The sequence below is a fragment of the Microtus oregoni genome, unplaced genomic scaffold (assembly GCF_018167655.1).
Source record: "Microtus oregoni isolate MIOR12 unplaced genomic scaffold, Mior012 000003F_ref0000135, whole genome shotgun sequence".
Classification (NCBI taxonomy): domain Eukaryota; kingdom Metazoa; phylum Chordata; class Mammalia; order Rodentia; family Cricetidae; genus Microtus; species Microtus oregoni.
Window position 1 is genome coordinate 14,608,643 of NW_024543062.1, and position 27,156 is coordinate 14,635,798.

General features: G+C 44.9%; 1 protein-coding gene across 5 annotated transcripts in view; it reads right to left on the reverse strand.

Moving 5' to 3' along the window:
* Positions 1 to 26,891, reverse strand: part of LOC121445995 (splicing factor SWAP) — a 74,693-nt gene extending 47,802 nt beyond the window's left edge. For 4 of the 5 annotated variants that reach the window (XM_041648239.1, XM_041648238.1, XM_041648241.1 and 1 more), the window contains exons 1-7: positions 26,553 to 26,891; positions 24,026 to 24,195; positions 23,306 to 23,437; positions 19,956 to 20,041; positions 12,908 to 13,133; positions 10,912 to 11,024; positions 9,592 to 9,727 (exon numbers count right to left, since the gene is read on the reverse strand). In XM_041648239.1, the coding sequence (XP_041504173.1) occupies positions 9,592 to 9,727; positions 10,912 to 11,024; positions 12,908 to 13,133; positions 19,956 to 20,041; positions 23,306 to 23,437; positions 24,026 to 24,195; positions 26,553 to 26,770 (1,081 nt within the window). In that variant the 5' untranslated portion in view covers positions 26,771 to 26,891. Of the gene's footprint in view, positions 1 to 9,591; positions 9,728 to 10,911; positions 11,025 to 12,907; positions 13,134 to 19,955; positions 20,042 to 23,305; positions 23,438 to 24,025; positions 24,196 to 24,585 lie in introns of all 5 variants that reach the window. The other variant, XM_041648240.1, reaches the window with a different exon arrangement.
* Positions 26,892 to 27,156: the final 265 nt, after the last annotated feature.

Consider the following 27,156-nt stretch of genomic DNA (forward strand, 5'->3'; position numbering starts at 1 on the left):
GAAACAGCACACAGCTAGCTAGTGAGCAGGGAAGCCTTTTCCTGAAAACAGGGCTGAGTCACTATCTATGCTGTAGACGAGTGTGGCTCAGTAGATGCTGTTGCTATGTATGTTAACAGGCAACAAACACTTTCAATCATAAAAGAATTTAAAAGCTCCAGACCCAGCAGACAAAAACTAGTTCAAGCCGGCATGTGCCATCCCACGGTTCTCTGTGGTGTTAAGGGTTACACTGGGCTCTGGTTCGCAAAACTCTGAGGAACAGAAACGGGTATCTGAGAACTTCACACCCAGACCAAGACATGATCTTCTTTTATATGAAAGTTAAAAGCTGGCTTTTTTTTTCTTTCTTTTTAAACTGAGTCTTGGTCTCTATATATGTCAGGTTGACTTCAAATGCAAGAGCTTCCTGCCTCTGCTTCCTGAGTGCTCCAAGTACAGAAGCTACTGGGCACCAGCAACCAGGTACCAGTGGGTATTTGTTTTTCATTTATGCAAGGATGTGCAACGTTCTAAAAAGTCCTTGCAATAGAGTAGCTATGAGACACAAAAACATCCAAGAGATGAATCAATGAAACTCAACTGGAGACACTGCAGGGGAAACACTCTAGTCAGCCACAGAACTAAGGCTAAACAAGCAGGAATTACAGTTATAGACAGAATAGCATTTATGTAATGCTCATAAAATCTCACAACATGAAGCTAATACTCCTAACAAAAACTAGGAATCAGGGATGAGTAAAGGGAACATGGACCCAGGTACATAAGCTAGGTAAGTGCTTTACCATTGAGCTATAAAAGCCAGGGAAGAAAATGATTTCATGGGGACTCATTCCCTCCAAGACAAAAACACGTAACTTTCCTCCTTGTCCTTACTGGTGTCATGACTGAACCTGAGATTCTGTGCCTGCCATGCAACTGCTCCACCTCGGATCTCCAGATCTCTACTCTGAACTAGAAAGAGTTCTTTCAGGGCTGAACAGCTGTACCTACAGTTCTGCACTGAGTTTAAATTGCAGGGTCTGCAGCTAAGCTCAAGTAAAATCTCCTTCTCACCAGAGCCCACACTACTCAGATTCTGCTGCACAGCCCCAGCTCATCCCTCTCCTCGTTGCCACGGTAGTTGCTTGGGCTTGAGCCTCATCAAGGATGTTCACGAATGCCAAGAGGCACAGAGCTTTCCTTGCTTCTTCCTACCTCCCTTGACTAACAACTACACTCCTAAAAAAAGAAAATGCCACAGCTAGCAGCAAACCAACTGATTAAACACTGGGATAAGGACCAGTGAGATGGCCGAGTGGGTAGACAGGATTGCTGCCAAGTCTGAGTGAATTTGATCCCTGGGACCCACATGATGGGTGGACAGAACTGATTCCCACAAGTTGTCCTCTGACCTTCCTGTATGTGCTACATTGCATATGGGAGCACACACACAAATAAATTTAAGAAATATAATAACACAATTTAAACCAGGATAAGGCTAGGGAAATGGTTTAGCAGGTAGAACTGCTTGTGCACAGGACTGATAAACTGATTCCATAAAATTGTCCTCTGACTTCCACAAGAACACCGTGACACACACATCCTGTGTGCACACGGAGAATATTTAGTCACAAGGAATACTTTAATTTTAGTTATTTATAAAACATTATACAAAGTATTGTTGGTTCTGACAGTGGACAGTATTTCAGCATTAACGCCTCTTGCGTAATTTATTTATACTAGTCTATAAGGATTTATTGCTAAGTAGCAAAGTAATATAGAATAGAGCTTGAAAAATGGTTCACTAACAAGCTAGAAATAAAAGAAATTGTTAATTTTATACATCTAAATTTAAAGAGCTTCTAGAAAAAAATTCACAAAATAAAAAATCAGCTATTCTATTTCACAGGCTGCCCAAATCCAGGAACATTAGTGGAAAGTGAGTCACAAGGAGCCTGGGTGCATCCTGAGTTGCTGAGTAAACACCACAAGGAGAGCAGAGTCACTAGCTTTGCTAGCAGAGACCTACGGGGCTGAGTGTCTAGACAATAGCTGGCCGTGGAGGCAGTTTTGAAGTTGTACATCAATGTCACAGCTGTAAAAGACCCACTCTGGTCAGTAGTGGAACCCTAATCACTATATATACCTGAACATCTAAGGCTGGGGAATGCAGCTCACTGGTATATTGTTTTTCTAGCATGCATGAAGTCCTAGGTTTGTCCCCATCACCACCTAAAACCAGGTATGATGGTGCATGCCTGCAATTCTAGCTGGTGATGGAAGCAGGTGAGTAGGAAGTTCAAGGTCATCTTTGGCTACAATAGTTAGTTAAGGCAAGCTTAGGTTACATGAGACCCTGCCTCAAAAAAAAAAAAAAAAAAAAAACCAAAGATCTGCATGTCTGTTGGCAAGGGGTCCATATCACTTTAAACAAGCAGCTCTTTTTTTAAAATATTTATTTATTTATTATGTATACAATATTCTGTCTGTGTGTATATCTGTAGGTCAGAAGAGGGCACCAGACCTCATTACAGATGGTTGTGAGCCACCATGTGGTTGCCGGGAATTGAACTCAAGACCTTTGGAAGAGCAGGCAATGCTCTTAACCACTGAGCCATTTCTCCAGCCCCAAACAAGCAGCTCTTGAATCAAGAGGCAGGCAAAGCAGCCACCACTCCACCTCAGTTTCTGTCCCCCAGTTCTCAATGGCACTACCGACGTCTTCCCCTCCAGCATGCTGGCCTTCTTTCACCCCTTCCTCAGAAGCTACACACTCTGTGGGCCCTGCAGTAGTGCAGGAACTCTGCTAGCATCAAGCTCCAGTGCCCAGGGGGTGGACAGGGGAGCAAAACACCCATGTAGCTCTTGCCATGCTCTGGTAAACTACCTCAGCCTTTGGCTACGTCTAAGGCCTTACTTAAAATGGATATCCTTAGAGAGTAATGGGGATACACTGGCCCAAAGGATGTGTATTTTAGATTAATGCCATTCATACTGCCTGTTCACATACACAATCCCACTGATAAAACACTGTCTGTCAGCTTCCTCTTCTCTGCTTCAGTGAAGTCTGCTTTTTCATTCATTTTCGTTAAGACTATGAGTAAAATATTTCAGTGGCCCCACCCCAACTGCGCTGATACACAGTAGAAACTTCCTAGATAAGCCCTTGCTCAGTGGCTGGGGAGCAGCTGAGCTGAACCTTTAAAATGGAAGCACAGTCATTTTTCATCTCAGAGCTATTTGTACCAATTTCTGAACAGAACGACACTTATTTCTCATTTGGCTGTGAACATTATTGTACATTAAACATTTCCCCTATTTTCTCATTAGTTTCATAAAATAAAACAAAATAAAATACCCATTCATAGATGTAATCAAGTGTTGGCTACTGGCTATTCCTCCTTAGCTGGGAACTTCCCCCATCTGGCTCTCAAATACAGAAGTCAGCTGTTGGCCATCCACACACTCTAGCTGGCTCTGTTTTCCAGACACTACTCTTGATGCCGTCTCCTCTCCAAGGACTCCTGGCTGTGCCGGCCTTCAGGCTCTCTGTGCTTCCCTCTGCAGAGCCAGCTAGTGCTGCTTCTCTGTGCTGAGGCTGCAGGAGCTCCCTGAGCAGCAGTGGTTCCACCTGACCTCAGCAGCCCATGCCAGGACACACCAGGCAGGGTGGGATCCTCTTTGGAAAGTTGAGATTTTGCTTTTTACCAGTTTTTTTCTTAAACAGTTTCTTTTTAGTTAAACTTACTGTAATTATGTATTGTGTTAAATTTTATGCCAACACACAATTTGAATAAGAAGAGAATTACTGTTTCTGTGATTATAAAGTTGAATGCTTTGGAAAAACTGGATAAAAAGCCAAGTGCTTTCAAAAGCTATTATATAATTACAGGAGAGGAAGGAACTGTGGAGGCCTACAAAAAAAAAAAAACAAAAAAAAAAAAAAAACAACAAACCTACAATGTGGTACCATAGTACTTGGTACCTGCTTCTCAGGACAAAAACCCTAAAAGAGATGGAGAGGAGGGTGAGGAATGGGGAAACATACTTTGCTGGAGTCCAAGGAGCAGCTATGACCCAGATCTGAAATGATGGAGAAGAGCACATAGGAACTCTTATGGGAAAGAAAGGAAGGAAGGAAGGAAGGAAGGCAGGCAGGCAGGCAAAGAAAAGATAAGATTGGGCCAGTAAGACAAGGAAAATGCCGTTCAGCCTGCAAGCCTAGCAATCAAAGTCTGATCCCAGAACCCTTGTGAAGGTGGAAAGAGAGAACCAACAGTCATTCTCTCACTGCCACACTTGTGCTGTGGCATATGCAGTGTCCATGCACACACGTTGTTTTACACACACACACACACACACACACACACACACACACACTAGTAAAAAGATAAAGATCGGGGCTGGAGAGATGGCTCAGTGGTTAAGAGAATTGCCTGCTCTTCCAAAGGTCCTGAGTTCAATTCCCAGCAACCACATGGTGGCTCACAACCATCTGTAATGAGATCTGGTGCCCTCTTCTGGCCTGCAGGCATACACACAGACAGAATATTGTATTAATAATAATAATAATAATAATGATAATGATAAAGATAAAGATCAATCCCAGCCCCTAGGGAAGGTCAGCCTGGTGATGGTGAGACCTTCTTCCGAGGACTGATTTCAGGCCCACAACTACCATCTTCAGACCTATTTTTACTATATACTTGTTTAAGGCATCAACTATTTCATGGGCCTCATAGCAAAGTAACATTTTATTATGTTAGCAAATGTTCCCCTATATTAAACTTCTTTTCACATTTCTCATGTTCTGCCTTACTATTGTTTAGATAACTAGGGAAATTTTTACTAGAAGAAAGAGAGAGAAAGAAACCATCATCGTAAACCACCCTGAGTTTCACTTGACCATTATTGCAATGTGGAATCTTAAAATACTATGGAAATAACTATCTTCAATGTTTCATTCAGAACATAATAAATTAACATCCTAAATGCACAAATGGGAAAATAAAGGCCTGCAGAAGTAAAGACACTCATGCAGACAGGGTTTCACTCTGCAACCCTCGCTGGTCTGGAACTATGAATACCAGGCAGGCTTTCACTCACAAAGATCCACTTGCTGGGATTAAAGGTATATGCCCTCAGGCTTGCGGTTTAAGATGTGCTTTCATTTATGTGTGTGTCTATGTCTGCTTGTGACTGCAGAGGTCAGAAGAGGGTGCTGGATCCCTTGGAGTTGGAATTCCAGCCATTGTAGGCTACCTGACATGGGTGCTGTGAAATGAACTCAGGTCCTCTGCAAGAGCAATACGTGCTCTTAATCACTGAGCCTTCTCGCCAGCTCTCTTCTTAATGTTTTAAAAGTTACTCACTAGTAACCATTTCTGAGAGTCCTATGTACCCCTGGAATAAAGCAAGAGGGCACTGTACTAGCAGGTCAGGCATGACCTTTATCTACACGTGCAGACACACGACTATTTAACACACTAGTACAATAGCCTCTGGAATACCAGTACAGCAAACACCAAGCGGGCAAGCTTGGTAAGGAAGGCATATATGGACACAGCCAGCATGATCCCCACAACCCCTTGACAACAGTTGCTTTGCATTCCTGTTCCATATTCATATTCATTAGCCCCTCAATCTGCCAGACAAGTTCATTCTCTTTATAAGAACCAAAGGCTGTAATCTTACTAAACCTTGAGGCAAAACAGTAACTCAATGTATCACTGTGGTTCTGTGCAAGAACCACACCAAGCAAGCACTTGTTCTTTGACTCAAGTGCAACAGAGACCAGGCACTCACCTTGCACTGAGTCCCGACACTGCTGCCCAAGACCCCAAAGTCTCAGGCACTCCCCGCCCCTGTCCTGTCAGCAAAGTTCTAAGAACTGGTGGACATGAGCAAGGTTAATGAATGATGTGGTCACACAGATGCACGAGTGGGAAAGAAGGAACTCTGAACAATCTGTTGGATCTGACCCTGATACATACAAACCGAGATAAGTCACAGGTCACTGTCTGCAGGCAATGCTCTAAATATTATAATCAGTTACCAACCTTTGAAAGTTTAACAGTAAAACACATTTGAAAGATGTAGACTATATGGGCCAGGGAGAGGCTCGGTGGGTAAAGTGCTTGCTGTGCAGTTCTGCTAACTTGAGCTCTGGCCCCAGAGAACACATAAAGGCAGAACTGACTCCACAAGCATGTGACATGTGCACCACTCCACCATGCACACACATTAACAAACAAAAGGAAAAAATGTTGAAGATAAGAAAAGTCAAGGGAAAAAGGCTGATGCCATTCTGCACAGGGCCCCAGCAATTGCTTGACACTTAAGCAATCTAACTGCTGTATATGGATGAATTTACCACAAAAGAACTAAAATCAACAGCTGCGACTGGTTTTCTTCTATTTGGCTGCATTTGTAAGTGCTGTATTAATGGTTGGCTACAAACCAAGTGTCACCTAACTGAGCAGAGCCACAGCTGCTGTGAATGACCATCAATGGACCAGACAGAGATTTGGATTCAAGTAACTCTGGCAGCCTACAGCACCATAAGACAAGAGCAACAAGATGATGCAGATACTCAAAGACAAAGAGTACAGAGGGAAGTGAGAGTTTCAGGCAGGTACCCAGCAGAGCTGGAGCCCTGGAGAGACCAGGGCTGTTCCTAACTGCAGCAGTCTCACCACCAAGGATGCTGGAAGTTTTCTGATGGTTTTTGAGCAGTTTCATTGAGAAACAGATCCTAGGCTCTAGCCACTGGGGCTGGCTCTGCTGTAAAACCACAAGTTCACCTCTTGTACCCAATGATCTTTTAGATAATGGGCAGGAGGTTGTGTTAGTGGCTCCGAGGGCTCTGGTCTTTGTAGCTGATAACATGAGCATATCTGAAACCTATCAATCCCATATAGATCTGTTTGTTCTTACAAACTACAGATATCTAAACAACCTATTCTTCCTTGTGTCCAGGAGGCTTCATCAGGGCCTGATGTCCTTTTTGGTCCTTGAGAGCACTGTAGGCAGAACTAGCCCTCAAGCAGAACATGGCAAGCCTGCTTGGTCCTTTGACAACCTACACTGCCAGAGTTTGCCTCAGGCCACTGTTCCCACTAGACTGGGAATGATGAGTCTACCATGCTGCCTGGCCCACAGGGTCTGTGCACCACCACAGCTGACCTCTGTGTAACTTGTCCACCCTTTACTGACAGAATTAGTTTCCCTACCCCCAATTTCTTTCTTTCTTTTTTTTTTCTTTTTTTGATTTTTCGAGACAGGGTTTCTCCGTAGCTTTTTGGTTCCTGTCCTGGAACTAGCTCTTGTAGACCAGGCTGGCCTCGAACTCACAGAGATCCGCCTGCCTCTGCCTCACGAGTGCTGGGATTAAAGGCATGTGCCACCACCGCCCGGCTGTACCCCCAATTTCTATTGCTCTCTTTTATGGCTATAAAAAGATACAGGAACATGAATAGACAATGCATTTGATTTAAGCAAATTCAAGATAGTCTTGGAAGAGGAATGTGGGGGATGGGCAAGATGGATGGTTCGGTCAGTAAGCTGCTTGCTGTGCAAACAAAGAAATGACTTTGGATTCCTAGCACCCATGAAAAAGCTGGGAGCTGCGACTTGTGCCTGGGAGGTAAACACTGGCCAACCAGTCTAGTTAAACCAGTGAGCAATCCTGTCTCAATAAAAGTAAGGTGGAAGAGAGCAATCCAATCCAGAGAGGAATCCAACATTTGCAGAACACACGAATACCTCCTAACTCTATACATACAAAAAAACAAAAACAAAAAAAAAGTAGAGAGAGCAATTGAGGATAGTCAGCACTGGCCTCTAGCCTCCACATGCACTTGTAAACAAGGGTGCAAGGACACGAACATGCATTGCATGCACACATACACACATACATACATATACACACTTAAAAAAAAACAAAAAAGCAGAAAATAGGCACACATGAGGTAGGGGTGGTTGGCAGCACACCATTCCCTCTCTGGACTGCAACCAGACTGCTTGGCAGAGCCTCCTGGTGCCACTGATTAGGTCTTTCATGAGCTTTCCCTGGGGCTACACAGGGCATGGGAAACACGCAGGCTATACACATGGATCACTTCCCAAGTGTGTACTTGAGCCAGCAGAAATCTCCTGAAGGCTGCAAGATGGCTGCCTGTGGGATGTGACAGCAGGACATGTAACATGTAGTCCTGTAACACGAGTTCCCCTGACTGGATAGTCCAGATTGATGTGGCTCAATTTGGTTATTTAAAGATTATTTAAATGATCTAAGTTCCAGCCTAGGTTTTCTAGGCACAGACTCTCAAAGTTCACTCAGAAACTGATTTTTTTTAATGATAGGGTCTCACTATGGTAGCCCAGGCTCACCTTGAACTCTGAGATCTACTTGCCTCTGCTTCCCAAATACTAAGATTTAAAGGTCTGTGCTACCACATCTGGCAAGTAACTGATTTTTACAGTCTTGTCACTTTATTAAACCAAAATGCCACATCTGTGTGGAGACAGAGTGCAGAGAAGTTAGCACATGTAAAGAATGTTTACCCTGGGCAAATGGCAGCTCTCTTTTTAGTGCAAGACCCACCCTCCAGGCATGTTGCTTCATTCGAGGAATGGAGTCTGCAGCAGGGCAGCACAGCACAGGCTGATCCTTCTTTGCTGAAGGTTCCTCTTTTCACACAACACTCACACAACGTTGCTTAGCCTCAACAGCAATGAGACTTGACACTGAGCCTAAGGTTAGATATTCTGGGTCAGTCTCCAGAGTGCTCCCCTTCAATTAGGTAGAAAGGTAAGAGAGCAGCAATTCTTAAAAGCCAAAAGAACATAATCCCTGTACATCAATATTCTTAGTCACACACCCACTATTCAAGCAGCTGATTCAAAATACAAAGGGGAAAAGTTGCACTGTATTGAACAGTCACTAATTTTTCCTTGTCATGACCCCTTGAGCAACAAGCATAAGCAACTATTCACACAGCATGTACAACATATTGTAAGTTCTCCAGAAAGGATTCTCTTAGAGGCTATGAGAGAAACCAGGAGTTTTACTATCTGTGGGGGGGTAAGAGGTGTCCCTGAAACCAACCCCTGTAGAAATAGAAAAATGACTGTACATGCTAAGCAATCATGACAGGCAACCCTACATTTCCCCATCCCTGCTTGCTGTTCTTCTCAACAAAATGGTACCTAATCTGAAGCCAATACCAGGGTATTTTCATGGCACCAAACAACTCTACAGGACAGCAATGCTGTGCTGTCTAACAAGTCTCTGCTCCTTCCCATTCTTAACAGTCAGTGCACTGCTCAGTGCAGCAAAGTTCTGAACCATAGGTGTCACTTCCCAGCCCCCACCGCTCTAGCCAATCATGAGCTAAAGGAGGTGACAGTGTGGCTTTGGGAAGCTGGGTAGGCTGACTCTTCCTTTCAGGAATATAGAGAGCCACAAGCCAGGCAAGCATGCCTTCCAGGAATCTCCCTCCTGGACCACAAAGGAAGTCTTAAGGGAAAGCTCCACAGCACTGAGGGACAGCATGGGGGTGAGGGAGAGCTGCAGCTGGACACAGAAAGGACACTCTAGGTACTCACAGTCTGCTGTGTACTCCACCTGGGAGGGCTGCGCAGGTGTGCCATCTGCAGTGGGTGCGGCTGGAGCAGAGCTGTCAGCCTGTGCTTTACGGACAAGGGCTGCTAGAGGATGATCTGGGTCCACCACCTTCAAGGGCTAAAGACAAAGAAGACACTGGCTTTAACATTTTCTATGTTCTGCACCATGTATAAAACCTTCCTTGAGAAAAGACTCAACTTCACAGTATTGTGATTATGCCTCAGGAAAAGCCCAGCACACATCTAGATACAGTGAAAGCTGCCACTGCAGAGCCACTATGTCAGACCCTGAATAACAAAAAGGGAGAGCCGGGAGGTCATGGAGGCAGAAGTGATCACAAGACACCTGTCAGAACCACACCCGAGCACAAGAGTGCTGCCACATGCACACTTGCCCTGAAGCTGCTTGTCAATGCTGGCCTACTGGTTCCAGTATGCTCCTGTAACTCTCCCCCTGCACCTTTGAAAATCACCATCCTCTGTCCTTCCCCTGAACATGCCACCTCCATGAGAGCACACACTCCCAAACACAACTTTCTTGCCAAGAGCCACTGTTATTTAGGCTGGACACACACACAGAGGTCCTGTCCACGTGGGGCCAGGTGCTCCAGCTGGCTGAGAGTACTAGAGGAACTAAGCAGGCTTCAGTTCCAGAACAACTAAGCAGAGGGTGGACAGCTACTCAAAGTATAGGCATCCAAACTCACACAAAACTTCAAACTCTACCCTTCCTCACTGGGATGTAATTTCTCAGCACCAGCTCTTACCTTCCCATTAATCAAGAGCCACTCCTCTCAGACATCAACTACCTTTTGTGACTGTGGAGAGCCGAGCTTCAATCTCATAGATTCTTTCCTCTACATCATAAACTGTAGAGGGAAAGCGTGCAAGCATTGACAGTCTCCTCATAAGGATGAGGGGAGGGCCAGAAGGCCAGAGGTCAAAGCACGTATTTAGGAACTGTCTATGGAAGGAACTAAGGCTTCATGAAGCAGCCATTTAAAAAGCATAGAATCCAATCCTAAATTCCAATCTACACAACAAAACAACTTCTACGTCGTCCCCAACACTACTTATATAACAAAACAACAATCTTCTGCTTGTGCAACCTGTAATGTGGGGACATAGGTAAACAAATGATTCTTTACCACATGGAACACAGACGTGCAGACACCTCCGTGATAAAACAAGATACACAAGATACAGCTGTAGCACAGGAAATGGTAGTTTCGTGTTTCCATATGTAAATGAGCAGCAATTTTGTGACAGTGTAAACACACAGACTAGTGAGAAGATAAAGACCTTCATCAGCTCTTCCAGGCGGCTGCTCTTCTTGGAAGCAAAGAGAGACGGGTGTAGGTAACTCCCATCCTCCTCCTCATCTTCATCTTCATTGTCAGAGGTCGTCCCCAACTCTGAAATTGAATTCAAGATGTTGGCTATCAGGTATGATGGCACACACCTGTAATCCCAGCACTCAAGAGGCAGAGGCAGAGGCAGAAGGACAGCTACAAGTCTCAGACCAGTTTGAGCTACATACTGAGATTCTATCTCAAAAATTTTTTACTTTGGTTCAATTGCTTACATGTATTAAACTATCACTGTATTCTATGAATATGCTCATTAAATTCATATTTAAAGAGAGTCTCCTGGGCATGGTGGCAGATGCTTCTAATTAATCCCAGCACTTGTGAAGCAGAAGTAGGAGGATCTTTCAAGGATAGCCTGGGCTACTTAAGAAAGAATTTTAAAGACCAAATTAAACATGGGGCTAGAGAGATGGCTCAGCAGCTAAGAGCATATATTGTTCTTACAGAGGACCTGTACTGGGTGCTCACAACTGCTCCAGGGGACTCAAAACGTTGGCCTACCCAAATGGATGTGGCGAAGACTCACAAAGATACAATCACATACATATAAATAAAAAAAATAAATCTTTCTCTTTTTTTCTTTTTGTTGGTTGTTTGAGACAAAATTTCTCTGTGTAACCCTGGCTGTCCTGAAACCTGTTCTATATACTAACTCAGAGTTCTGCCTGTCTTTGCCTTCCAAGTGCTGGGATAAAAGGCGTGTGCCACCTGGTCACATAAGAAATAAATCTTGAGCAAACAAACAGAAAAATCTTAAGTGAAAAAAAAGACAGACCAACTCTTCTTTTTTTCCAGTGAGTTTGATCCCTAGAACCCACATGGTAGAAGCAGAGAACTGACTCCTGCAAGCCATTCTCTGAACTCCACAAAGTATGCCATGGCTTGAGAGGGCTCATACACACAATATTAGTAAGGAAACATGGAAGGGGACATCGGTTGGACATGGCGGTACATGTGGGAGCGAGAGGCAGGTGGATCTGAGTTTGAAGCAGTGGGGTCTACATAGTACGGGGAGGGGAGAGGAGAGGATGAGAATGAAGAGAGGGGAAAGGAGGAAGGGGGACGAACACAATGAGTTGTAGAAACACTTGAAAGCAGACAAGGGCAGAGTCCTGCAAGGCTTTTTCTTGGTTACCTGAACACAAAACCCATGGGGGAATATTCTTTTTGGTTATATAAGCTGTTCAGAAAAAAGCCAGATAGGAAAGAGCACCGCCCCGTCCACCACACAGGCTCCCTTTGGCATTTACTGCAGTGCTATAATAGGTTTTTATTTTCAAAAAGGGCAAAAACCTTCTTTATTCATGAAAAAAATATTACCAAAAGAAAACAAATGAAAACAATGAAAACCCAAAACCACCACCAAGGTGGAACAGATACAATGTGCAGGTAAGATCTGCACAGCTGGGTTGGGATGCAGGTGCAGTTCTGTGGCAGAGTGCTTCTTTGGAGGGGCAAGGTTGTGGGATGGGGAGACATAGCTAGGGAGACTTCCCCTGGGTGTCACTCAAAAAGGAAAAAAAAAAAACTGGCTTTCTAAGAATCTGGAATGGAGACAGTTGAAAAACAGTTTCAGATAAGTAATTCAAGACCAAGGAAGCATCATTTTGTGAACATGTGGGATTTAACTTCCTACCCCATGCACTGGGATGCAAGCACGTGCACTGGAGAGTGAAACCATCTCCTTTGTGGACTGTTATGCTGCCAGAATGAGAGGAAACATTCCCAGCCTCGGCATCAACACTGAACTGTACTCTAGCCATCTGTAAAGCATGAACTAAGGACGTAGAAGGGTGTGTTGGCAGGCTATCAGCAGTTCACAGGCGCCTGAGAACTCAAGCCTCCATTTCAGCCACGCTCCTCTGAGAGCAGGTACCTCTGTATTGACCATCCTCCCAACCCCGAGAAGCCAGCACAGACCCACATACTTTTCTTCTCCTCATTCTTGTTTTCTGCCAGCACCGTGTACCGTCCTTCCTTCATGGCTTTCTGGATGAATTTGTAGTAGGGGTTGAGGTAGTGATCAAATCGCAGGAAATCGAACTGCGAGTTTCGTGCTTGCTTGGCCTTCAGCATTATCTCAAACTGTGCTCCCTGTTTGCACACGAAGTTGGCTGTGCGCTCGATGATGGCATGCATTTTGGCTGTTGGTGGCTGGGGGAAAACAGTCATGTGATCAGAGTGTGTGTATACGTACGTAAATGAGCTACACAATTTAATTAAAAGAAACAGCCTGGTTTTACTGTCCCAATTTAAGAAATAAGACATTTTAAGGTTAGAAGGTGGCTCAGAAGGTGAATATGGTCTACACCGTGCCTGACAACCTGAATTCATTACCAGGATCTATGTGGTGGAAAGAGCGCGCTAACTTGAGAGTTGTCCTCTAACCTCCATGTGTGTATAATTGTACATGTGTGCTCCCAACGCCCCCAAATAAATAAATGTTCAATATTTTTAATGTTAACAAAGATATTAACATTAGAAAACTACATAGGAAAAAGACTGAAAATTATTTACACTAAGAATGGGTGGTTAAAAATTCAAGATGCAGCTGGCTCTGGTGGCTTTAATCCCAGCTCTCGGGAGGCAGAGGCAGGTGGCTCTCTTGAGTTCAAGGGCAGCCTGGTCCAGGATGGCCAGGACTCTTACACAGAGAACAGAGAAACCTTGTCTCGAAACACCTACCCCCTTAATATCAAGATGCTTACATAACTTTAGGACCTTATCCTTTATAAAATAAAATAGCTTAATTTCTCAAGTTTAGTTCCTCATTAATACTGCCCCCTCACTTTAAAAAGGAGAAATGTTGACATAGTGGGTAAAGGTGTCTGCTGCTAAGCCTGATGACCAGAGCTCAACCCTAGAACCCACATGACGGAAGAAATGACTCCTACAAGCTGTCCTCTGACCTTCTCACAGACACAGTGGTGCACGGTGACCCAACCCCCCAACAAACAAATGAACTGTAATAAAACATTATTTTAAAACAGAGAAATGTTTGCAGTTTAAACTATTTGGCTCCTGAATAAATTCTGTTCCATGTCAAAGGGAATCTGAGTGCACTGGGACATGGGCCCTGATCCAGATTTCACCAGTTTTGGTTTAACAGAAAGACTTGTTTGTATAACAGTACATTCTATAAACATGCTAAGAAGCAAGGATCACTTCAGCACGACCCAAAAAGACAGGCATGATTTCACCATGCAGGCTCTTAGTGGACCAGGTCAACTGTTGGCCTCCATTACTTAAAAGCAATACTATGATAACGTTGTGACTACAGTGGCTCAAACACAGCACCAATCATTGCTCAAGACAAAGCAACCCCTTCACACTTTCATTTATTTTCTGTGTGTGTGTGTTCTTGTGGTCAGAGGACAACTTGCAGCAGTCAGTTCTCTTCTACCACATGGCTGTGAAGAATAAAACTCAGCTTGTCATGTTCGATGGCAAGCATGTGCTTTCACCTGGCCCAAGGTACCTTAAGAGCTGCTACCAAGATAAAATACAACTATTTCTCTAGAGAAGGCTATTTATAATGGTTAATTCTAAGTGTCACCTTGACAGAATCTAGTACCATCTGAGAGATGGGACTCTGGGCATGCCTATTGGGGATTATCTTGATTACAGAGGTGGGAAGACCTGCCCATTGTGGGCAGCACTCTCCCCTGGCTTGGACTTTGGAGTCCTTAAGTGGAGAAAGGAAGCTGAGCAGCGGCAAGCATAAATTCCTCTCTGTTTCTGATTAGGGATGTTATATGACCAACTGCTTCAAGCTCCTGCCACCTGGACTTCCCTGCCAGGATTGTGAGTGAGAATAAACCCTTTCTCATTCCTCTGTCAGGGTATTTCATCATAGTATCAGAAACTATGGCAGCATTCTCTGCATCTTTACCATAAAGATCTTAAATTCTCTTTCATTTAGGACCATCATTACCAATCCAGCACTACAGAATGCTATTTTAAAATATACTTAGTATGATAGGCATGTGGTATGTTGATTCCAGCATTCAGCAGAGATGGAATCTCTATCTAGGCTAGCCAAGGCCATATAGTAAACCCTATCTCAAAAACAAACAAGTCAGGTGGTGGTGGCGCACGCCTTTAATCCCAGCACTTGGGAGGCAGAGAGAGGCAGGCAGATCTCTGTGAGTTCAAGGCCAGCCTCGTCTACAGAGCTAGTTCCAGAACAATCAGAGAAACCTCGTTTTGAAAAACCTAAAAACAAACAAACCCACACAAAAAACAACAACAAAAATAGTTAAAAAAAAAAATAACTGGGGTACAACTCAATGGCAGAGCACAATGAGGCCCTGAGTTTGAACTCTGGCACTAAATAATCACACATGAGCCCCAAACAAACAAAAACCTCAACTAACAAATATGCTAAGTATGCATGTCACAGAGCCTACATAGCAGAAGGAAAATGTTCTCCGCTCTCATATATACCTAAGTCCTGTGTTGAGAGCCCTTCTCCCTAGAAACTTCATCAGTGTGGCCGTAAACTCAAGAGTAAGAACTGAGAAGTGGGACAGCCAGAGGTCAGGAAGCCCACAAGAGCTCTGAGAAGTTCTGGATAGGTTCAGCCGTGGGAACAGTAAGAGATGGTTCAGGAGGAAGGCAGAAAGAGGTGAGGGGGGTCTGTGAATCGGCCCAGAGAAAGAAAAGAAACACTCTGTTTGCCTATAGGTTCAGATAAGCACGAGATCAGTCACACAACAGATAAACAAAACCACGGAAGAACAAGGAGGGGATGCAGCAAAAACTTTCCCATCAACTGGGAGTGAAAAAGAGTTCTCCAAAACCAAGCTTCAGAACCCTGTGGCACAAAGGAAAGACACAGGACTTTGGCAGGACATAGAAATGACCAGGAGAATCACACACCAACACAACACCCAGTGCTTCAGCAGCACTCCCAGGTGGCAGACAAGGGTCCCTCTTTTTTCAGAGATAAGTAGACAACAACAAAGCTACTCAACACTCAGCTCTTAGACCCCAGGGTATCTCTAATTTCAGTGACTGGAATTTCCAAATGAGAAATACAAACAAACACAGAGATGCCCTGGCACAGATCTGGGTCACGGCATGCCCACAGGAGGTGCTTACTGTCCCATAACAGACTAAAGCACACGACATCTAATAAAGTCCTCTCTCCTTTCCCACTGTGTACTCTTCCAGAAACATGCCTAACAGCCTGCTAAGCAGCAGAACTTCTGGACCCTAGCCTGACCAGTGTTGGGTGGCAGAGCCAGCTCTGAGGCAAGCCCATAAGGCCAGGAGTCCCTGGCAGACATTCAAGCTCAGGAACCACCATGCTAGGTGCAGATAGCCATGTCAGTCATCTCTAATGTCTTGGGAGCAAGGAGAGGGTGAAAAGATGGGCTGAGCAAAGGATTCTGCCCTTCACCCCATGTGTTACAGGGATCCACGGGTCAACACAGTTAGCCAGAGGAGGTGGCTAGCTGACATGTGGGACTCAGGGTGCCTGCAAAGGGGCAGGTGAGTGTTGAGACACATGATGCATAAATACATAGTGAAAGGAAAAACAGGTCTTTTTGTTTCTCTTTCCTTTGAGCAAAAAGACACACCCATAACAGTACTAGAAAAAAACTAAAATCCTAAAATCCAAAGCGCTTGAGTCTAGAAGCAGGCATGAACCAGCGGCTAGAGTCATGGTGGCACGCTGGCTGGCAAGCATGCAGCAGGAGGCAGGCAGTGATCCCAGGTGCTTTATGTTCACTAGGTTCTCACCCAATAGCTAATGTAAACCAAAGAGCTCTGAGAGCACCTACCTCCTTACCCACCCAACTCAACCTTCAGGTCAGGATCAATAGCAACACTCAGGCATGTAACCAAGCCACCACGTATGTTGAGTCACCAACCAGAACTGCTGCTGCAAATACTGTCCCCTCTCATTATCCATCAACACACAAAGGTTGTATGAGCTACACAGTACCCTGCCACCAACACTCCACAGTTTAACGATTTTCCCAATGAATGCCCAAAGCCACAACTGAGAAAAGGGAGATACTGACACTGTCAGAGGGGGAAAAAAGAGAGGGGGGAAAAAAAAGCAAAGCAGACACTCAGCCAAGGACTCAGGGACCTCTCAAACCTTGATACTGGAGAATTGTGCCAACAGAACAAGACTCCCTTAACTGTCTGTGGGTCCGAGGTAACTATTAAACAGCTCAGTGATGCTTATGTTGCGACTACACAGCTGTTAAATCTAACAACAGGAGCTAAGCCATCAACATTCTATTGTACCTTTGTATTTTATCTGAACAGACATAAACTTGTGTTAAAAACAAAAGGGCTGAGGAGAAGGTTGAGTTGCCGAAGCACTGGATTGTACAAGCATGAGGACCTGAGTTCAATCCCTAGCAGTCAGGTGAGAAGCTGAGCACAGGCACGTGCCTGCAATGCCAGGATGAAGAAGCTTGAGACTATCTAATCTAGTAGCTCAACAGGTGAGTCCTGGGTCCCAGTGAAATATCCTGTCCCAAAGAATAAGGTGAACGAATGGCTCCTGAAAAATAGCTGACTTCTTGCCTCTACTTGTAGGAGTACATAAGCACACAAAAGACCTCACACTTGGGAGATGGAGGAAACAGGATCACAAGTACAAGGTCAACTTAGGACATATGTTGAAGCTATCTCAAAAAAGTGGGATAAGGAGAGGCTGGAGAGATGGCTCAGCATTAAGAGCACATATTGTTCTTGAAGAAGACCCAAGTTTGAATCCCCGCACCTTTGTAGGCAGGCTTACACACTTGCTTGTAACTCTTAATTTCCAAGGGAATCTGATACCTTTTTCTGGCCTCCTTAGGCACCTGCACACATGTGTAAAATGCACCCCCCATACATATAATGAAAAAATTAAACAGCCAGGTGTGGTGGCACACACCTTTAATACCACTTGGGAGGCAGAGGCAAGCAGATTTCTGTGAGTTCCAGGACAGCCAGGAATATGTAAAGAGACTGCCTCAAAAAATCAAAATCAAAATAAAAAACAAAACAAAACAAAACCCCATACAACAACAAAAAAGTCAACCTCCCTCCCGCCAAAAGAAACAAATTGGGGAAGGGGACATGGAACCCATAGTTAATCCTAAATAAAAGTATTTAGTATAAAATACAGATAATGCAGCAAATGATTTTTAAGGTTCAATTTCAATAGGCCTCTGATGTAGAATAGTCTGTATTGGAATATGCAGAAACAAACTATATCAAAACAAGAATACGGGGCTGGAGATGGCTCACTGATTAATAGCTCTTGCTGCTTTTCCAGGGACCTGGGCTTGATTCCCAGCATCATCTACCCATATTGGGCAAGTATTAATTGCCTGTAACTAGCTCCAGAAAAATCTCATACCCTCTTTTAGCCTTTGTGGCCATCTTCACTCATATGCACAACCCCCCCCCACACACACACAGATATACATAATTTAAAATGAACTTAAAAAAAACCCAAGAAGAATATGTATTAATGTAATATTTAGGACATTAGCTCTTTAGGTAAACGTATTCAGCTCTAACTGTAGCAAAGCAATCAAAAGATAGAAATAGGAAAGCAAACACAACTGCAATCACACAGAAATTTCTACCCAGATATGTAAAAGATGAAAAGGAAGAGCCAGGCACCATTCTTTCTTATGATGCACAAGAGGAAAAGAGCAAGAGATTCAAGTCCATGCTGAACTGAGGGTGGCTACTATCAACAGAGGGTGTCAGAGGTGTCACTGTGTGTGGGTTATGGTGTCTACTGTCCTCCTGGCTACTGTGCCAGGCACAAAACCTGGAACCTTCATACCTCCGACTGGCACTGAGTGAGAATACTGTCAAAGTAAACACGTTTTCCTAAACACAATCCCTTAGGAACCCTTTCCAAACATGACAGATACTGGGCTGGAGGCACAGGCCTGACATCCCAGCACTAGGTGGGGGTGGAAGCAGAGAGGGTCGGGAGTTCAAGGCCAATCTCAGCTATATACCGAGTCTGAGATCAGCCTGAGTTACATGAGATTCTGTCTCAAAACTAATTTTAAAAAGTACTGGCAAGATGGCTTATCAGACAAAACACTGAATGAACTGGCACCTCAAGAGACAGGGAGGTTAATTCACAAAGCTCTACCTCTGCTTTCTTCATCCATGGAAAGTTAGCCTGGACACGTCCCATGGACCCAAAAAATGTCCAGTGAATGTAAGGTAAAGAGCAAGAGCCTCCACAATTCATACTAGAAAAGCCAGAACCAGGTACTTTGCTGAAAACAGGACTGCTTTGAGCACAACTGTTTTCACATCTGTATGAGGACAGCAACATCTCAGTCCAGCCCTGACTTGGCTGATAAAACAGAGATTCCCCACAGAACTCCAAACAGATCCAACACAACTCGCTGGTATGCTGAGCTGTTCTTGATGGTGGACTTCCACTCTCTCCACCCCCTGCCTCTTCCTTTTGTTTTAAAGTGTACGTTCTTAAAAAGTACAGTTTGTATGTATGCATGCATGTATGTATCTTCATGAGGCTATGTGTACTGTGTGCGTAGGAGCTGGCAAAGGGTAGAAGGTATGTGTGTGATCCCCTGGAACTGGAGTGCAGGTGGTTGTGATGGGGGTGGAAGCAGATGCTGGGAACTGAACCAGGGTCCTCTGAAAGGAATAAAAGCAATCTACTACTGAGTCATCTCTCAGCCGCACCCACCTTCTGTTTTCTGATAGGGTCCCTGTTTGGAGCACCCAGGTGGGCTTGGAACTTGAGATCCTCCCGCCTTATCCTCCCAAGTCCCAAGATGACAGCTGTGTACCACAACATTTGGCACCCATTAATCTTCAGAGGTAAGTACACTGTGCTTTCTCATTCAACTTACAAATAATCTTGCAGCACAAAGTACCTAAACAGTGGATGTGTTTTACTGAGCTCTCACGCACCACAAAGAACAAACCACAGTGCAAAGGCTTGTGAACCAACACACATACCAGCTCCACGTCAGACGGGACACTTAATCCTAATGGGGCAATGAAAGGCTCTTCATTTTCGTCCAAGTTTTCAGTCTCATTTTTTTCTGTTAAAAAAAAAAAAGGAAAATTAAGAACTGCAGTATGATGCCCCACCAACAGTAGGTAACTATACAGTGTGGACTTTTCCTGACTCTTCACCTTTTCACCACAATTTCCACAAACCCCTCCCAGCTTCCTGCTCTATCCCATTAACTTGATTGATTATCCTCATTCAGGGATTCCAAAGAGGTGGTGGTGGTACAGCTACAAGAGCATGTTTTTGGAACAGGTGGAAATCTGAAATCCAGCCTGGTTATTTCTGAACTCCGAATCCCAGGATTCTGGGCATATGTTTCTCTTACATCTATTTCTATGCTTGCTTCAGAGCAGCCCAGCTCATTTCTTTGGTGTAAGGGAGCTAAATAACATGGCCACCTTCCCCTGAGGAAAATGCTCAAAGCTTAGTTCTTAATGTTTTTTTTTTTTTAATGTTTTATTGCGGGGGTAGAGGGTGTATAAGTGTATGGGGTGTGTAAGCGTGTGTAAATGTGAGTCAGTGTGCATGTGGAGGAATCAGATGCAGAAACAGGCACACATGCACTCAGCTAGTACAGCAAGGTTGAAAATGCTCAGCAATAATGAGAACACATAATCTTAAAAGTCAAGAAATATTTAGACATGTTGCTGGCCCAGAAAAACCAAATATCTTATATGTGACACTTGAATTTTACAATCAGTGGTACTAGGTTCCACATGAATCCTACTATGTTTACAGTATTTTACTAATTAGTGCAAAATAAAAAATAAAAATCATCAGCTGGGCTGGGCCTGGTGGCCAAAGCCTGTACTCCCAGCTTCTAGGAAGACTGAGACGGGGTGTGGGGTGTGTGGGGTGTGTGGGGGTGGTGATGACAGGGACACACACACACACACACAATAGTTCAAGGTCAATCTGGGTTACAGTTCAAGGTCAACCTGAGCAACTTAGTGAAGCCCTGTCTCAAAATGGAAAGGGAGATAAAAAAGGAGTTGGTGATGTAGCTCACTGGTTCAGTGCCAGCTAAGTTCAATCCCCAATACTGAAAGAAAATTGTCAGGCTCCAGGAACATGATTTTATGATGAGAGGAAGCCCACGGAGCCACACTGGTATTCACTACCCTACTCAGTACTAAGCTACAACAGATCTAAGCCCAGACCAGTGGGTCAGCAAACAGTGCAGAGGGGTACCACCAACAGGGGTCATATGCTTTGCCCCAGCCACTCCACTCTGCTGAAGCACACCATTCCTCCTGAGCTGTGATCCAACAAAAATGCCTTTACATAAACCTGGCACCTGGCCTGTGGGCAAGGATAAGACGTTAGGAATACAGTGTTCCTTTCTAAAGATAGTTGCTGTAATCTTAAAAAAGAAAAAAAATGCATGACCTCTCTGTATTTCAAAGTTCTTTAGTCAGAAAATAGTTGAGATGCTGGGGAGCGGCGGTGCATGCCTTTAAGTCTAGCACTTGGGAGGCAGAGGCAGGAGGATCTCTGTGAGTTCAAGGCCAGCCTGGTCTACAGTTCCAGGACAGTCAGGGCTGTTACACAGAGAAACCCTGTCTCGAAAAAACAAAAAGAAAAGAAAGAAAAAACAAAAGAAAATGGTACTAGTATGGTGACAGTATGTATTTTCTCCTTCTGTTGATGAAGCAAACAAAATACCCAAAACAAAGTTGAGCAGAAATAATGTGGTCCAGACAAATCAATGGGTTTTAGTTCTTAGACCTGAAAGAATTCTAGCACTTCACAACCTCCATAGGACAGTTAATTTCAGAAGCCAACACAGGTGCCAGCACTTGGGAGGCAAAGCACTGAAACAAACTTTAGGCCAGCCTGGTCTATATAGTGAGGTATAGGCCAGGCCAGACAGGGACATACAGTGAGAGCCTATGCAAATTTAAAAAACAGGACACACACACACTCGAGGGCAGCACAGATCGCAGGTGGTTCCTTCAATCGCCTTTCCCAACACAGTCCCAGATACGCTTGCAAAGCCTCAGTAAGTCCACATAGCAGCTGTGTGTGTTACATTTTGCCCATAAGGTGATGAGTGTGGCTAGCACAAGGGCAGGAAGGAAGGCCTGCATGGACATCTGTTTGCCTGCTATTCTGCTACCCCACTCAGTGGGTGGAGTGAGGTAGGGTCGAGCTAGTGCAGTTGCAGGACACAAGGGTGGACAGCGCCTGTTTTGAATATGCAGCTGTGATCTCACTTCATCACCTTCAGGAGCAGATTCAGCTCTGACATAAGTCTCTGCAGGATGTGATCTAGTTTCCTATTTTAAATATCTGAACAGCTTTCCAATGTTCAAGGTTTTTCTCTTCTTCAAACAGAACATCCAGATTGTCAGAGAATTATCCTTAATGGCTTAAGTTTATATCACTGACAAAAGCTAATCGGTATGTCCTACTGTGACAATGGTCTTCTCAGGGCTCACAGAAGTGACCAAGGGCTCTGCTTATACTGCAAGCACTTGGAGTTTTTGATAGCACTCTTTTTTTATGCTCAAAGGTGCCGCATTAGCCTAGGAAGGGCACCAGCTTCAATCTTTAATGTTAACAAGTCCCTCAGGTGTCTTTCCACTGGTCAGGTCTGTAGGGGATAGGCTTTGCAGAGGTTCATGGGAAAGAGATGGATATTAATGATTCCTAGGCAAAACTGACTTTCCAGTGACCCCAGAATGAATACTAAGGCTATACAAGTGTGGCAGTTTGAATAAGAATAGTCCCATAGGCTCATATACAACAACACTTAGCCAGCAAGGAGGGGTACTATTTGAAAGGATTAAAACAATTAGGAGGTGTGACCTTATTGGAGGAGGAGTGTCACTAGTGGTGGGCTTTGAGGTTTCAAAAGCCCAAGCCCAGCCTAGATAGAGTCTCTCACTTTCTGCCTATGGATCAGAATGTAGTTCTCAGCTACTGCTCCAGGGCCTGCCTGTATGCTCCCTGCCATGATGGAAATTGACTAATAAGCTTCTGAACCTGTAAGTAAGCCCCAAATGAAATGCTTTCTTTCATAAGATTTTCCTTTGGTCACAGTGTCTCCTCCTTCACAGCAATAGAACAATGACTAAGACAGAAGAATGTGTGTTTGATGCAGAAGCATGGATCCCAGGATGAAGAACTCCGTGAGACCCTAAGTGAGACCTAATCCAGGTAGCTAATCAAAGTCAGACCTGTCTTTCCACTGCCACTCACAATTCATCTTCTAGCTTTTAGCTTTGTTCCAGCAAAAGGCACCTCATAGTGTCCCTATAGGACAAGTGGCAGGTTCCTTTCCCCTCACCTCTCTGTCTCGAAGGCTCCTCCTCTTCCGTGGGCTCTGATGGGTCGTAATAGTCACTGCCGTAAGTGAACCCTACGGCACTGTAGTTCCCATCCTCTGCCAGAGCTTCGCTCAATCTTTTGTATTCTTCCTCTTGAATAAAAATGAGAATTTTATTAACAAAAATGGACGTTTACTAAGAAAAACTTCATACACTTCTAAAGTGCAGCTATCAGTAAAGCATAAAACACACACTTTTTTCAATCTCTTTTTGAGGAGAAAATTTTTCTGGAAATGCACACTTGGTATCTATTGTTATGTACTTTTGCCAGTATGTGTTTACCCACAGATAGCAGAATACACGTCTTTTATGGAAAAATTCTTCCTGCTGAGGAAATTTTGGGATTAAAAACTGTATTAAAGATAATTAAGGCAAAGACAAGAACATCGATTTTAATTCATACAATACTGTTAAAGAAGAACAGTTAAAGAGTTTTGTTTTTTGTTTTTGTTTTTTTCAAATCCCAGTCTGCCCTCAAAAGCTGGGAAAATTCTCTGTGGTTCTACATATAAGCTATCCTGAGGTCCTCTCAGAACGCAAAGACTCCTGTTTTTCCAATCCACTGGGTACTGTCAAGATAATATCAGAAAGAGTGAGTATAAAATAAATAAATGGGAGTAACGTTTTAAATAGTTAAATTTTAAAGGGTGTGGCTAAAGTAGGTCTTTCTTGAGCAGTACCTTGCCTTGCCTCCTCCTCAAGCAAGTCCGTATGCAAGGCTAAATACCTCTCCTCATCACACAGCGCCTCTACCCGCGCCTCCTCTTCAGACAGCTGGTAGTCTCGGTTCCACGTGGCGTACTCAGCATCGTACGCAGAGAGGTCATGCAGGTGACCACGCCCGTCGTATCTGTAATGGGAACAGGCTGGTCAATGGATGGAAGTCTACACCCATGCTGGTTGCATGTGACAGTCTATACACATACTTACCAATTAAAATAATGAAATAAAAATATTAAATCAAATGCAAAGCTTCAGATATATACTTAACATGACTAGTCATAGCTCACCTACTTTTTAAACTGAAGTAATCATAACAAAGACTAAGCTCCTCTCTACAGTACAACAGAACTTAGAGCTAAAGGCAGACAATCCTTTAGGGCAGAAAATGTATCCCCCTTGCTAGCAGTTCTTACCATGTATGCTTTGGTCAACCATTCAATGCCACTTGCAAAAAAATATCTGTTCTCAGCAGTTAAATATTACAGCTTACATTCACACAGACCGAGTCCATAAATACCTATCCGACAGAACCAAACGGGCGAAATTTCCTCGCTTCTTCCTGCTAGTCCCGAACTCTCAGGAGAGATCTTCACCAAAGAAACTTGCGTCCATTGGAGGTAAAATCTTGGCTAGGCTCGCCCCTAGCCACTTGGCTGAGGAAAGAAGTGCTGGGTTATGTGGTAGAGAGACACACATACAAAGGAACAGTGACATATACATGCAGTTTAAGGAGGTTCACGGCAAACACTGCAAAACCACCAGAAGGCGCAGCATCTTAAACTTTAAATCCCACAATGAAGACACATCAAAGAAGACCAAATTAGGAATAAAAAGAGCACTTTCTGCTATGTTTGAACATAAGATCCAATACAGATGCTGTCAATGTACAACTGCCAGACAATAATGGGTTAGTGACGTTTGAGACTCAAATTTAGGTTGCAAAAGTGAATGTGGGACAACAAACAAAAGTTTGCATGATTTATTAACGTCGACTTTTGTAATGGAGACCAAATTAAGGAAGGAAAATGTGCGCCACAGGAAAAAGGCCAAAAATTCCTGGGAACCCCAATGGTTGCATTTTTATTAACTTTCAAATTTTGCTTTACTTTGATGTAAACCTCCTTAACTTACAAATGTATTACTTTCAAATATTACACATATCTATGTGTGGTGTTTGCTCCCCACCGGTTCTGGGAGATCTAACTTAACTCATGCACAGAATGGTAATGGAAAGAAACTGCATATGGAGTGGCGGCTTCAGCATCTGCCCCACTGTAACAGCACACATCACGGTGAGTGCCTGGGAAGCAACAGCTCTTGCCACCAAGCGAGGTTCAAGGCATAGCACATTCCAGCAGAGTGGACCATCAGATCTGCAACACTCCCTTCGTGAGTCCTTTTTTCCTAGATCTGTCCCCAAACACAGTTGGAAGGGACTGGAAAGGCCTACTGGTCATTAATGTGTCCGTTCTGGCCAGCTCAGAGGTCATCCCTACATGAACAGTCATGCATGTTCCATGTCCTCGCAGAATCCAGTTTTATTTGTCTCAAACGATGGGTTTCCTTCACTCGGGGAAAACCACTCCACAGCTTAATGGTTGGTCACTTAGCCTTTGAGTCCTGGCCTCAGAAGCCATATTACCCAATGGAAGGTCAAATACCCAAACCCAGGATGGTGGGGAAGGAGAAGGGGACTGAGAAAAATGAGAAGAGAGGTGGGGAGCAAACCACCCACATCATGTAATGCCATCCTTTTCAAATCAAACACCGTTTAGAGATCCACAGCCCCACCCCTTTACCCTCAACTCAGGGCACCCTTAAGTGGGTGTGATTTGAAAAGAAACAACACAAAGGTAACCCAGCTCCACCCTTCAATTTTAGGAAACAGTGAAACCAGCTCTAAGAACGCTACCCCTAAGAGCAAGGTCCGCACGGGGTCGACCGGCCTCCAACAGACGGCAACTTCACCAACTACCGCGGTGGGTCAAATGGTCGAGTAACCGCGGGGAGGGGCTCGCCGGACGCCAAAAGTCAAGCCGGCCAGAGACGGTTCAGGCTAACTCACGGGGTCCAAAAGAAGCTTCTACCCACGGCCTTGGCGTGCGGCGCTTCGGAGGAACAAAAGCGCACTCCCGGGCTCCCTCCCGCACAGCGAGCGGAGGGACAGCGGCACCCGCCCCACGGCGCGGGCGGGAGGCCCGGGCAGCTTCCACCGCGCTGAGTCGCTAGCGGCAGCCCGGGCTCGAGGGGTTGCGGGAGCAGGAGTCGATCCCTCCGGCGACGGCGCGGCGCCAGCTCTGCCCGGAGCCTTAGGGCCGGTTTCACCGTCCCCTCCCCCCGGATGCCGGGGAACGTGGGGCAGGGAGCCCCCCGGGTCCCCGGGCTCCGCAAAACCCCCTTTTCGGTCCTGGCCATCAAGTCAACATCAGGCGAAATCAAGCGGGCGAGGGAGGGGAGGGTCGACGGGTGGGGGGAGGAACCGACCTGTCGATGAGGATCTTGTGGTCCCCCATCCAGGGGATGAGGTGCTGTCCCTGTTCCTGGGCCAAAGCCCGCTCGTCGTCGCGGAACAACTTGCAGGCATAGCCGAAAACCAGAAGCTCCACCCGGTTGCCCCCAGTGCCGGCACCGCCGGGCCCGGCCTCCTCCTTCGCTCCTCCTTTCCTCTCTGGCTTGGCGCGGCCCCCGCCGGCACCGTACATGACAGCGTCCCCGACGTCCGGGCCGATCTGCTGCTGTGCCGCACAACGTCCCAGAGGCCTCGCCTGTCCTACCCCCTCAGTCAAAGGCGCCGCATCCCCGTCGCAACTTCAACACAGCCGCCATGGCGGGCAACAAAATGGAGGAAACGCAACTTCCGTTGGAAAAGCCGCACTTCCGGAAACAACAGTGGTAGATTCGTCACGGCTACCGGGGCCACTTGAAACTCTAAAAAAAAATACGACCTTGTTTTTCGTTATTCGATTCTGTATTGCATTGGAAATTTCTGTTTATACAAAACGTTCTATTTCTAATTTTTGGTGGCCACCTAGGGTGTGGCGAAAGTGCGGTTTGCGGTCGCGCGCCGACTTCCGCTGGGACTGGAGAG